The 14,048-nt window shown below is 40.9% G+C and overlaps 1 protein-coding gene and 1 non-coding gene across 2 annotated transcripts in view; both read left to right on the top strand.

The window, feature by feature from the left end:
• rt (Protein O-mannosyltransferase rt) overlaps positions 1 to 6,124 on the top strand; it is a 59,474-nt gene extending 53,350 nt beyond the window's left edge. The window contains exons 17-19 of the mRNA XM_050196034.3: positions 1,153 to 1,279; positions 1,747 to 1,921; positions 2,104 to 6,124. Coding sequence (XP_050051991.1) covers positions 1,153 to 1,279; positions 1,747 to 1,921; positions 2,104 to 2,290 — 489 coding nt within the window. The 3' untranslated portion in view covers positions 2,291 to 6,124. The remainder of the gene's footprint in view (positions 1 to 1,152; positions 1,280 to 1,746; positions 1,922 to 2,103) is intronic.
• Positions 6,125 to 12,785: 6,661 nt separating this feature from the next.
• Positions 12,786 to 12,858, top strand: TRNAP-CGG (transfer RNA proline (anticodon CGG)). Its single transcript has one exon. It is a non-coding gene; the product is annotated as a tRNA-Pro (tRNA).
• Positions 12,859 to 14,048: the final 1,190 nt, after the last annotated feature.

The following is a 14,048-nucleotide window of genomic DNA, read 5'->3' as shown; positions in this document are numbered from 1 at the left end:
CCACGAAGGGAATGGCAATGAAAGCAGCGCCTATGTGTGAAGATGTAGGACTGATGAGCCACTAGAAGGCACGCAGATTCATACATTTGCACATGCAATTTGGAACTTTCAGTCAGTCTGTGAGCTTCTATGCGTTATTGCAGTAGTTGCCGGCTTTTACAGTTGTCAGAAACATGTATGCATGATCTCAGAACTAGTTAGCAGTTAGCCACTCATATGAACATATTAGCGGCAAGCTTTCTGCGACAGCTTGTGGAAAGCTTGCTGTACACATAGGCCAACAGCCAATTTTCGCCATGGCACACTCCTAATCGGTAGTACTTTGAAAGGTTGGTCGGGTATCGACAATAAAAGTTACAGTTTTACGCTAGATCTACTCGCATCTATTCGCAGAGGCCACACGACACATGGGAAACCGACAAACCGTCTCACAATGAAAGCGAGTGTACGGGAGGGTACGAATGTTGTTCTCTACTGCCATGACCATTTTTATGACATACCGTATGGAGGCATCTCATCTTGGCACCATTCCTAGATGCTTGGTCTCTTGTAGAGCTTCTAGCATTGTTATTTGGCATAATACGCATTTTGTCTAGTGCTGTAAAGCATATCAAAGCATATCTGTCATTTGGAGTGCACATAAGTCATTTGCCATCACTTTTTGTCTTGTGCCTGACAGCGCAAATTGTTCTAGCACATTTGTAATTTTATGTCTATCTTGCGCCCAGGTGCATTTCTCTGTTTTCGTTGGCCTACAAAATTTTATTTAGTTGTTTACAAATTTAAGTTCCTTGCCTACCTAAAAATATGTTTGCAACATACTGTGAATGGCATACCGTCCGTAGGAAGTCAAGCTTGATTGGTTGTTGTTGGCTTTGTCTTGGTTCACTGTTGAGCAGCACTTACTGATTGCACAGTAATAACAACCTTTGCCGAATGGCTAAAGCTTACTGCTGTACACTCCAAGTGTTTCAAAAGACCAATTTTTCTGTTCCGAAACTGCTCCAAAATGCCGGTGTGACGGCTCCTAAACTGCTCCAGAACAAAATTTTTCTCGCTTCAAAAATTGCTCCAAATCATAAACTGGCTAGACCACCACTGCCATGAAGTTATTCTTTGTCTTCTTACTTGCATTTATTATTGCTTTTTCAGGCCCAGATTCACTTGGTTGGGAATGTGGTTACTTGGTATACGGCCACAGTCTGTCTCCTCCTTTATGTGCTCATCTTTTGTTTTTATCTTCTGAGGCGACAGCGGCTGGTCTGTGACATTCCTGAAGGTACGTGCTGTGCGTGGTTTACTTGGAATTGCTTGGTAACTAAAATGGTATCACTGTGTTGTTATTTCTTGCAGGCAATTTTTGAACGCATCTGCCTTTCCTGCATTTCAGTTCATCTCCTTTTATTTTTTCCCCGTGACAAACAGAATTACAATATTGTAAATGCAAGCAGTCTTTAATGGCAGCTTTTCTTGAGCAGGAGAAAAGAACATATCCTCAGACTAATTGGTGGGAGGAAAGATCAGGCAGCATATGATTGCATATGATTGGTTGAGCATTGTGCACATTGGTTGTGAAGCACCAGCCTGATGTGAAATTGTAGTCTACCTGCTGCATGCATGTATATACAAATTACATTTAGCTCAAGTGTTCATGGCAACTTTGTCTGATGACTGGGCAGGTTTGTTTGCAATGTCTAAACTGCAAAACCCCTTTTAATATGTGTACATTGATGTTTGTTTGTGCAGATACGTTTGAGAAGTTCAGATTTGGAGGAGAGCTGTGCGTTGTCGGCTATGCCATGCACTTGGTGCCATATTTCTTTGCTGACCGGACACTGTTTTTGCACCACTACCTGCCCGCACTGCTGTACAAGATCCTTGGCATCATCGTCGTGCTGGAGCACCTTGACTATGTCCTCTGGTAAGTGAACAGTGCTTACCATTGATGAGTATAGTTTTTTATTCAATGCACTAGGTTAGTCACAAAAGTTAACTGTGCCGCGGCTGCTGTGTTTGGATGAAACATTCTGCTATAAAATGTGCAAATTCTAACAAGTGTTTGCCCGACGTATTTAACTGTTATGCTTTCTGCATCCCATAAAGCCATGTCATCAAGAAGAAGTGGATACAGCTGGGATTCTATACTTCTGTTATCATCTGGCTGCTGGGTGTCATCTACGTGTTCTGGCGTTTCTCTGTATTTTCATATGGTACAACTGCCCTGTCAGCACAGGATGTACTGGACCTAAAGTGGAGGGACTCTTGGAGCTTCATCATTCACCGACCTTGATTTGTATTCCTGCATGGAATCTGTAGCCTTCTTGTTGCTGGAAGGGATCCTTTGTCATAGCTTTCTTTTTTTAAGCCAAATTTTGAAGTGTAAGAACCCCAGTCAGACTGGCAAATTTAGTATCACTTTGAGCAAGTGCACCGTGTTTTCACTAAGTGCCATTTTGGTGACACAAGGCTACACAGCAAAACAAAATGTTTGGAATTGGATACTAAAAAGGCATTTGAAATAATTGCTACTATATAAGAAGCAGTAATTGATGTTGCTTTTTTATTATACAGAACTTCTTGAATGGCATTTGCAGAAACTGCTGGGACAGCAACACCACCAAGCACCAGGGAAGTTTTTTTATTTGCTGTAGTACATGCAGGACAGCATGTAATAGCAGTGGCCACTGAAATTGAGCAGTGGAAGCACAAGATGTTTTGTTGATTGAAACAGATGTAATTGGAACATTACCTGTACAAAAGTACCTAACTTTGTTTCCTGTTTTTCTTTACTCTTTCAACTGCCTTTGTCAAGGCCACACACTTGTAGCCTCAACACATTTGTTGCCTGGTAAGTGAGTTTGCCACCTGCACTTAGAAATGAGTGCACTCTGCTACAAGTGTCACTGGAGTTTCTCTTATGACATCCTCCAATCAAGAGACACTTGCTCAAAGTCACTCTGAGTTTGCCTGTCTAACAGATTGTTTATCAGGTGGACATTGTGGGTTGTGGTCTCTTGGAAATATTCTGAAAGAGGAATAGAAAAGCCCTCTGACTGACTTTTAATGGTCTTACTTAGGGGAAAAAAAAGAACTAAATTCGGGACATTTAGGGACAGAGGGCATTATTTCTACAGTGAATGTCTTGCAGACAGCTGGTTGGTGGCTGGACACTGTTAATTTACTGCAGTTGCGTGCAAAGATGAAGCAATATATGCCTGATGCTAGCGCACTATAAGAAATGACACCATCCAGAACTTTATTGCTCTTGTGGATGCCTTACATTTTCTTCTTCCTGTCCTGCTTTATCAGATGCTGACCAACCATCTCATGTTTTTCGAAAATATTTGTAGGCAAGTTGCATTAACACATTGATCATCATTTGTTGCACTGGCACTTGCATACAACATATATTGAGCCATCTAATACTTAAATGTGCTTGAACATTGTGGTCAGCACACTGCGGAGTCATGAAACTTCACTAATCTGTGTCCACTTGTAAACAGCAAACTCTTCTCCAGAATCCTTGCTGCAAGAAAGGCACCAGACTTTATGCTTAGTATAGAATGTTTGTGGGTCGATGGTACATGTATGAATGTTTATCTTTTACAATGTTTGTTTTATAGTTGGTGAGTTTTTGCACCAGAAACTTTATTTTTACTCTTGATATAACACTTTACAGTGCATGGCAGTGAACGTGTTTTGTTGATTTATTTACACAGGAATTCTTGGACACTTATTTTAGATATATTTTATGGCTGGGTGTTCTGACATGTTTCTTGTGTGGCACATTTATTGCCTGGTTTTATATTTTGTAGACTTTACAAGCTACAATAGGCATGTTACAAACCATTTTAGAGTAATTATAATGTAATCTACATTTAATCACTCTTTTATTAATTTCTTTTAATGATGTGTTTTCTGTGTTCATCATTGCGAAAGTGTTTCGTTTGAGGCGTACAACTTTCATACTCTAACTTTATAAATAGCATGTTACCTATAGCAATAGTATACTGAAATCAAAAGCAGTGAACCTTAAAATTTCTTGTGGACTGTTATGGGTGCTGTCATGAATTTGTTTACCTGTTGTCGTGTTCACTTTTTATGGTATGGACTTCACAATCTGTGAAAAAGCATGTAAAGATGAGAATCTGCTGTCAGATTTAATTACTTTTTTGTGTGTTTGTTTGAATGGACATGTTCATACGTTCATGTTCATAAAAGCTTACTTTACCATTCTACAACTACTTGATGGGCACAACCTTCATGCAGTAGTGCCACTGTTAGCATGTTTTTGTAGAAAGACCAGAACAAGATCAAACATACTGCACATGTGCATTTGCACGTTCTTTTCAACATTGCATTTTCTTTAAAATATGGTTTTCTGATTTTTAAAGTGTAAGAATCTGGAAATAATATGCACTTGTTAAAGTGATTTGTAATTTCTTCTAAAGACTTCGGGCACATGAACTGGTCTTTATTATGCGAAGGCATTGGGGCACCTTTCATGTGATTTTGGAGCATTTGCACTTAACATTAACTCTTTTCCTGAAATGTTGATTAGTAGTTGGTTTTATAATTGTTTTCTTTATACCTTTAATGCTCATTCATTGTTTTTCCACCTTTGCTGTGATTCTTTATGGTCTAAATTTTGATATATATTATTACAGCGTTGTACTTAATGTTAGTGATACAAGCAACACTTCCATTAAGAAATATTGTTTCTTTTAAGGTTGTGACATTACAGAAATATATGCACCTTTTACAATGCACTGTCAGGGCACTTCGATACGACAGTAGTCTTTAAAATGCTTAATTTCATCATAGCCTGGCCATGAAACACAATTGAGTGCAATGCACTTGTTGCTTGCACATGTGCATAAGGCACCTTTTCATACTGAGTATTCAGGCTGCAAAATAATCACTTCTGTAATGGTGCCCATATGGTTCAAATTTTAGCTCCTGACAGTACTTTTACACCAGAGCAACGAATGTACACTCTTTTTGGTGAATGGTATTGTGAGTTCTGTGCCTTCCTGCAAGTAATATATCAGCATAGTGTTACTGAGAGAGAAGCAGCCTGCTATGAGCGTGAAAGAATAATGAATGTGTAGGAATAATGATTATTATTGTGAAGCAAAAGTATGCCATAAAGGTTGTACAACACTTCGAAGTATGTGGCTGTAAACCGTCTAAATTTTTTTTTGAGTTATTCAAAACATTGTGTATAAATGCCATCAGTGCCTTCGTGATGTCGATTGCAAATGTTTCTGGAAACCACAACCATGTCTTGAGTTGAATTTATTCAAATTTGTTGTTTACTTGGCATGAGCTGGAAAAATAGTAAATTTTATGGCATTGCACTTTGAATAATGGGCTCTGCAACACCTATTACCAATGGAACTGTTTACCCTGCAGATTAAAGACACCTAAGGGGTCAAAATTAACCTTAGAGCCCTGCCCACTACATTGTCCCTCAAACTGTTGCTTTGAAATCAAAAAACCCATCTTTCTGTCTTTGATGAACCAGTGAATGTGTTCTTCTTAACCATTTAGACATACCATCCAGATAATGCCTTGCATGTGTGATTATAAGGTAATTATGCACCCCGGTCTAGTAGAAAGGATAAAGACTATGAAAGTCTGTAATGCAGGAAAGAGCAGACAGGTTTGTTGCAGAGGCCCTCTAAGGGACAGCTTGTCTATCTGCCTTTCTTTTTTCTTACTCAGTATGATGTGATAAAGTCAAGGATCAAGTGTTACTTTCAAAACCGAGAAGTAAATGTGAGCTACTATGTATGCATGTCTCTTGTCAGTTTTCTAAAATGACTTGTTTGTGGAAGTGCATTGTCCAACTGCTAAGTGTCCTAATTTATTTGTTTTTTACGCAATGTGTTCATGCTGGTCGTCACTTCATATTGAATGGGCCTGCTGTTGTATGCATATTAAATCTTGCTGTAGGCACAAAAATGTTAACTTGAATTTTCTGCATTTATTTCAATGGTGTACATGTGGTCGGCAAGATTAATTATTCATTCGAATAGCACTTCAAAGAAGTAGTGGTCAGGGGTGTAACAACTTGGTCTCACACCATCAAAGCCATTATTAAAGTGAAGCTTTCTTTGCCTCTTTGACTTTTCCACTGCTGCTCCTGATGCTGCTGTCACTGTCTTGCACGCCACAGTAGGAGGTGGTTCAAAGTGTGCATGTACATGGCAGGAGTGTGGCAGAGAGAAAAGGTGGCGTGAGAAACTCGTTTGGACCTTTACATCGTGTCGCATGTGCATAATTCCCTCTGGTGCTCTCTGGGTGTCGCCACAGTACCCTCTTGACAACTGTGATTATTCGTTACCCCCCGCAAAAGCAACGCAGAAACTGCAGCACTTTCTACTAATGTGCAACAGTCCGGAGAGGGGTAGATGGAATGGTAATAAGGGGTAGGTAGAATGGTAATGAGGGGGCAAGGAGAGGAGGCAGAGCATGGGTAGAACTGACGCAGTCACGAAATGAGTGAATGACAGCATTGCCACTCTTCGCTTGCAGTTGCTATACCTGGGGGTAGGGTGGGAGGGGGAAAAGGCGATGTGAGAAAGCACGGAAACACTACTTACTAGACACAACAGCAGTTGTGGAGAAACTTGATAAATTTAAGTTCAAGGTACAGTACGGTATGTTTCTGCTATTGCTGAAAAATATGCACTATGGAAATTTGCCATGCGGACAACTGACACATGGCGTGCAAATACAAAGCCGCATTAAAGCACCGTATCGTCTATGCGACACTGTGGTAGCAGTCGCATGTCAAATCAATACTTCTGTGCCCGCCGCTGTAGCTTTGTGGCTATAGTGTTTCTAGAGGTCGTGGGTTCAATCCAGACTATGGCAGCCACATTTCGACGGGGCCGAAATCCAAAAACACTCTAGTACTTCGATTTAGGTGCACGATGCGAAACCTCAGGTGGTCAAAATTAATCCGGAGTCTGCCACTACTGCGTGCCTCATAAGCTGATTGTGCTTTTTGCACGTACAGCCCCATAATTCAATTAAAGCTTAATCTTCTGCCACAATGTAATGTGTGGTGTGAGGGCGTGAGGCAATGACAATGCAAACTTTCTCCGGAGGTTATGAACAATGGTGCCCAACAATGCCTCAAGCAAACATGTCTTGGTGTGTGATCTTTGTGATACGCAGACGAACAGCGATGGTGCATGCAAGGTAATGTTTAACATCTGCTTACTGTTTGTATTGCACTAAACCCTGAAGACATTAAACATTTGCCATCAACACCGCTAATTATCGGCAATCAAAGCTATCGGCTCAGAAAGCTTTGCTTATGTATTGATTCTCACAGTGCGTGGCACCTGCAGAATTTTTTTACTTCAGGTGTCCAGTTAACATGTACTTACATGACAGAAAGGATTGCATATATCTAAAAAAACTAATATATTTTTTTCTGGTTTTCTGCCATCTGCGTTGGTAGCATTGCCCCTTTTTTACAAGAGCAACTTGGACAAAGCATTTCGCTTGTGTGTGAATCTACCCATTGGTAAGCATTTCATGCATAGATAAGTTAACCATACATAAAAGCTACGCCTAGGTGACAGTGTGCTGCCACATAGTAAGTACTCAAGTGACAAACAAAAACTTTTGAGCGCCTGTTGCTCTTTATTTACGTGACAACTTGCCTAGTGGCAACATGCCGTATCTACTCGCAAAATGATCACACTTTTCTGTAAAGAAAAAATGTTTGTTCATCCGGCATTTGCTGCAGGATGACAACAGGTCAAAAAACAAATGACTGCCGCTGTAACAGTGCGGGACACCAAAACAAAAATGGCGGTCGGCGGAGCAAGCCGAACGAGCCAAACGCAATTTTGTTTTCTTCTCGTGAGTACATTACGTGCATTGGAACAGTTTCTTCCGTATCAGTAATGAATAATATTGTTAATATTGGCAATTTCGCGGCAATAACATAGCCATGTCCACTTTGAGGGGACAGAAACAGAGATGGGCACGTTTAGCTGCCAGTGACATAGAAACACATGGCAGGCATGCTGCGAAAACTGTGGCATTTGTCTTCGCTACTCTCCTAATAAGGCACATTTCCGCTAAGGGTGGGCGAATATATTAGATGTGTTACAAGCGTTGGTATATGAATAGGGTACACTTCTAACATATCAGTGTAAACATAGCTATTGTTGTTGCTGCTCACGATTTGTTGCGTGCCCACGAGTGCAGACGAGAAGAATCAATAGGCGCCTTTTTTGTTGTTGTTGTTGACCACAACCATTATAAAGCCTACAAATAATAAAGCCAAGGCAAATTTGGTTGTAGCTTTATTTTTTTTCATGGAAGTGTGGAAAGTGGTAAAAGGAATAAAATGGGACATCTGCGTAAGAATGTTTGGTGCGTAGAGACCGCTTGGTACATCTTGAAGAGTCGTTCGTGTAGCATTTGACAGATGGTAACCGTGATCATTATTAGCTAGACTTGGCACATGACATATCGTTGCGGCAAGTTGGGGTGTGATCATTATGCAAGTAAATACGGTATTGTCACTGTGCATAGCTTTTATGCATGGGAAAACTTGCCCGTGCATGAAATGCTCCATGTAAGTGGCCTCAATGCTTATGGTGTCAAGACTGATGGGAGGTGCGTGGTGTATTTAATGTGGTAATTCACACATGAAGAGCACTCTATTGCAGGACATATTGGCCAAGTTTGAAAATCAACAGCGGATATGACTAACTACAAGGCACTGTCTGGCTGAGCTTCCTTTTTTTGATGATTTTGTCAGAACGCTGATTTCGAACGACAAAGTGCATTCTGAACTCTTGTACATTTTTTTTATTTTTTTCAGCTCAGTATATTTGCTCAGCATGCAGTGCTGGTTTATCCTTGTGATATGTAGTGCCTCGAAGATTATCCCATCGAAAGCCAGGTCACATCTTTTTTTTCTGTGAACTTGTACTAACCTAAGATCTGATGTCTCGAAATGCTTGATGTGCAGCTGTCATCGTGTATAGTTGATTAGTTGCACTCAAGAAAGAATACTGGGAAGCAAGCTGGGAAAATAAGTTTTAGAAATGAAAGGCATGTGGTTTCTGTTGCATGAAAACATATTGTAGCACGAAAGCACAATCACACAGAAGACACACGTCACAGGCGCTACCAATAACTTTACTCGAAAGACAGCGAAACACGGTGTACAGTTGAGTGCCTCCACAACGAAATGAGCTGTACAACGAAAGAATAATTCTACGCACTTCTATTGTGAGCTGTGTGGTGCACGACCTTTACAACCAAGTGACCTGTATAATGAATAATTTTGAAAGTTTCAAGCACTTCGTGGTAAAGGTGTTTGACTGTATATACTGGTCCAAAAGCACAGGTGCACCAGCCACTGAAGGCGATTATCATCGCCCTCAGTGGTGAATTATGGTGTTTACATGCCATAACCAGATCTGATAATGAGGCATGACGTAGAAGGGGACTTGGGTTAATGTTGACCTGGGGGGGGGGGGGGGGGGGGAGGTTCTTCATTGTGCACCCACAGCACGGGTGTTTTTTTTTTTTTTTTTTTCATTTTGCCCCCATTGAAATGGGGTTGCCGCAACTGGGACTTGATCCCGCAATTGTGTGCTTAGCAGCACAGTGTCAAAGCCACTAAGCGATCACGGGAGGTGAAAGGTCTGAAGAAAGTATGGTATGCTTAGTTTTGTACCAAACAACAAGGCTATACACAATTGCAACATTTTCTTTTATGTATAAGACTTCCACTAGCTCACGTGCCATAGCATAGTAACACTCGAAAAACCAGAAGTGTTCTGTGATCACGCGCTGGTGTGCCTCGACTTAGCGACACCAGTGGCCCCAGGAGCGATATTTTGGGGCCTTGGAAGTGTCGGCCCTTATACCGGGTGTTCCAGCCAACACTTTCAAATTAAAAAAAAAATGCCTGTGGCATTCCATGAGCTGTTATTCTCGAGGCACAAGAAATTGAAATGCATAATTGACTAATTAACTAAAATTCACTAATTAAGTTTAAGCTATTTAGGGGACATACTGCAGTTAACTCATTCTAGCTGGGGGGTTCACAAGGCGGGAACACTTCAAATTAATTCTTCATATGACACCAGTTTTGATTTTTTAATTCCCGAACTTTGTGGAAAAATGCGTTGGCATTCCAGTTACATTTGTGCTTGAATGCATAAAACAATGTTTTCTTAAGAAAGTGGAACCGCAGTGCTTATTTACAAGTTTTTAAGGTGCCTATCTCGTAAATGATGTCATTCGCACAATTCTTTTCAAGTGAATATGCCTTGCAGTCTCACCTGCTAGAATTTGTAAATTGCAATATGTGCCATAAGGTAATTAGTTAAGACTTAATTAGTGAATTTTGTTAATTTGTCGATTATGCATTTCAGTTTTTTGTGCAATGTCCGCCTCATTGAGTAGACCAGCCCATGGTCTAGAATTGCTATCTGCTACAGGCACTTTTTAAAAAAAATTGAAAATGTTCGCTGAAACATCTATAGTGGCAAGCCGTCTGTGTTGTCTTCCACTGATCATGAGCTGCGTGTTCTGTGCGAAAATTACTGCCCTATGCAATGACGAGGCGGTTGCTGAATCAAGCAATTAGCCATAGTCTCAGAGATCGGAGGGAAGGCTGTTTTCACAACGCTTCTGCGGCGCCACTTTCAGAAGTGACACACGTCATGTGCGTGGCAGTTTTTTTTTTTTTTTTTTTCGGTTGATCGGTTCTAGGTGGCGTTCGTGTCGGCTATCAAGTGAGGTTAGTTGGACTAGTTTCTTGTATAGGATGCTAAGAAGCACAGCTAAAAACAATAAAAGCATCGCGAGAAACCAGACAAGGAATGAATGAATATAACTTTATTTGAAACGGCTCCACGTCCCTGCGTCAGACGCTTCGGGAAGATTTTACAAGCATGTGTTTTTTCTTTCTTTTTTTTGCACTTAGCACGATGATGATTTATTTCCATCCCCTTTGAAATGGGGCGATGACAAATAGTCACCTAGCCTGCTTGCTTTGATCGAGTATGCTATACATATTTTTTATCTAGCATTTTTGCATACATCTCCTTAATCTTTCTTTTTTTCTTCCTTCAAAATTTACCTTTTACCACTAGCTATGACTAAGTGATCCACTCGTATCAATCTCTTCCTTGCTTTTTTTCTGCCAGTACTCTAAACGTCACTTGTTTATCTTGACTGCTAACCGGTTGACGCTTCCGTCCACTTTAAACTCAAGCACTTCTGCAAGGTGTACATTACCTACGGCGAAGATGAGGCGAGGCACCACCTTTTGATTCCCGCACCATGATTCACGAAACAGGCACGCATCCCTAGAAGGCACTTGCATGAAGTTATTGCTTAAAACATGCCTCATACCCACACGAAGTATTGGCCACACTAGGTTGATTGAAAAATGCATCAAACAAAATACCAAGAGGGTTTAAAGACAGACATTCAGAATGAAGCATTAGGCAACTAAATGCTAATAGAAATTATTTTAGGGTCTATACATAAATTTAGGACAACATGAAAATAACTTCCCACAGTCGGTACCCCAGCAGCGAAACCTTCCTGAACCTTCAATGAACTTGTGTATAGCAGTAATCGTTGACCCATGGCTAGTGCCTAATTGACAGGCGCGAAAGGAGAAGTTGTTTGGTGTAGTAAGTGCTATACCCAGTTTATTATTTGGAAATAAAAGGAACATTCTGCAGAGGGAAGAGAAGTGGCAGCAAGAAAGAAAGAGATGGTCCATAGTTTCTGGTTCATTGCAAAAAGAGCAGAGGTTAGGTGTGGATATACCCATAGGCGGAGGAAAGTTTTCATTTTTCTGGGAGCAGGGGGGGGGGGGGGGGGGCGGATTAACTTTTCGAGCCCTATATATATAAATATATATATATATATATAACCTTTAAAAGCAGGTGCACTTGAAGAAACTTCGTGTGACCGCGAAGAATTGTTCACTGAAGTGGCGACCTCGTATCGGCATATACAAAACCTCATAATAGGAGACAGTACAGTTTCACAGCCCAAGTCCTCTCGCACCACCAAGAATCTGGCGTCCCTCGGTGGTGCAATTTTCCTTAGTGAAATTGTTTTATACTTCGCTATCACTAATACTGCTTTGCATTTTCAGAGAAACTGCAGCATCTCTATTTTTTTTCTTTTTTCTTTGCTGCGCGTGACTGCTGTTGATACTGATTTCGAGTGAATCCAGCTTGGCCTCATTTCAAGTACTGAGTGAATTATACAGGGTGTCCCAACTATCATGCACGAAGAATTTTAAAAAAGCGCAATTGCGTTACTCCAAGAAAACCTAGATATTGTTTCCAGTACAGTGGACTGGCCGTCACTAATTTTTTCGCTGCTGAGATTTAGTTAGGCAATTATAATTAATTATCTATCACGAGAAATACTGTCCTAATTATCAAAGTGTCAATGATGCATTTGTAGGCACCCCTAAATGACATCTAACTTCGGTGTTTTGAGTGACGTACTAATTGTGTACAACTTTTTCTGACTGGTAAAGAAACCCCACGAAAAATGAAAAATATCACGTGACTGCGCGCCCACCCGCATGTGTGGGTTTATTGACTGGTTGCCTTCACCCAAAAAGGTCACATTCTCATGACGCCTGCGGCAGAAAGGACGTTCCACGTCTGCCGCCAAGGTCTGTGAGTGGTGGCGCTGACTAACACTCCCAGGGTTATGCTAAGGAAACAAATACCCAAGAAAGTGGATGGGTAAACAGCGCCGCGGTAGCTCAATTGGTAGAGCATCGCACGCGGAATGCGAAAGTTATGGGATCGTTCCCCACCTGCGGCAAGTTGTTTTTTCATCCACTTTCTATTAATTCATTGTTTCTTTATTTCATTTATTAAGCACAAGTAATTTCCTCTATGTTGTCCTTGGTGTCACTGTTTGTTGGCTTCTTATGATATAAGCTTCTATATGATATGTTGGCTTCTTATGGTATGTGGTAATGACATTTTAGGTGTGTGTGAGGGGGGGTTCCCCCCCTCGTAGTCTTCGCCTATGGGTAAACCAGATCTATGAAGGTAAAAATTTAGGCGAGGAACTCTACAACGGAAGCTTGTTAAGGTCACCTCGCATTGTTGTGAAAGGCATTTGCTAATGTTCCGCTATAAATTTAGATGTCGAAAATAATCTGCGGAAAGTAGGGATGAATCGTTACAATTTGTAAATAAAATAAGTTTAAATCTGGCTCCCATTATAAAAGCAAAATCGGGAACATTTAATATCGGGCCATTTAGTGACGAGGATGCATGCAAGTGAGCTGATTCATTTGAAAAGATTCCACTGTGACCTGGGAGCCAGACAAAGCGGACTTAAGACAAATTGTTTGGACAAGCATCGAAAATATACTATGAAGGTGTGACCGATTATTGCAAGTTAATGTGTACAAACCGAAAGCGCATTGGTAGCAACTATTGCTTTATAGCTCTGTGGACCCAATTTTCTCATGACTAGAATAATTGCCAGAAATTCTGCAAGAAATATTGGAGCATAATTAGCGAGATGGAGGGCAAAAGGCCAGTTAAGCTGATTTGAAAAGATGCCAACTCCGGCCTTCTCTAAATTTTCTGTTGCAGCCGTAGAAATAACCAAGTGAGACGGAAATTTACTAAGATGATCTTGAAGGAGACCAAGTATGCGCTCTGAAAGAAGTTTTGCTTGCTTTGGAGAAATGTCATCAAAAATGAGTTTCACCTTTGACGAATTAGTTTTTGGAGATATCAGGCACGGTAGCTGAACATGAAGTTTTGATAACAGCGTCTGAACAAAAGCAACTTGCGGTTGTCGGTAACGCCGCCAGTGCATTCTCAAAAAATGAATCGGGAGAATTGATGAAGATGGATTGGAAACGGGAGAGGGGTGCATCGTATAGCTTCAGTTGCTTAAATCTGGACTCAAGCGGATGAATTCCAGCCTCCAGATAAAGCGCATTGGTAGCCACAAAACGTGGCAGCCCAAGACCTAGACGCAGCGCTTGC

The sequence above is a fragment of the Dermacentor andersoni genome, chromosome 1, assembly GCF_023375885.2.
Source record: "Dermacentor andersoni chromosome 1, qqDerAnde1_hic_scaffold, whole genome shotgun sequence".
Lineage (NCBI taxonomy): Eukaryota > Metazoa > Arthropoda > Arachnida > Ixodida > Ixodidae > Dermacentor > Dermacentor andersoni.
This window is presented reverse-complemented; position numbering and strand designations above follow the sequence as displayed.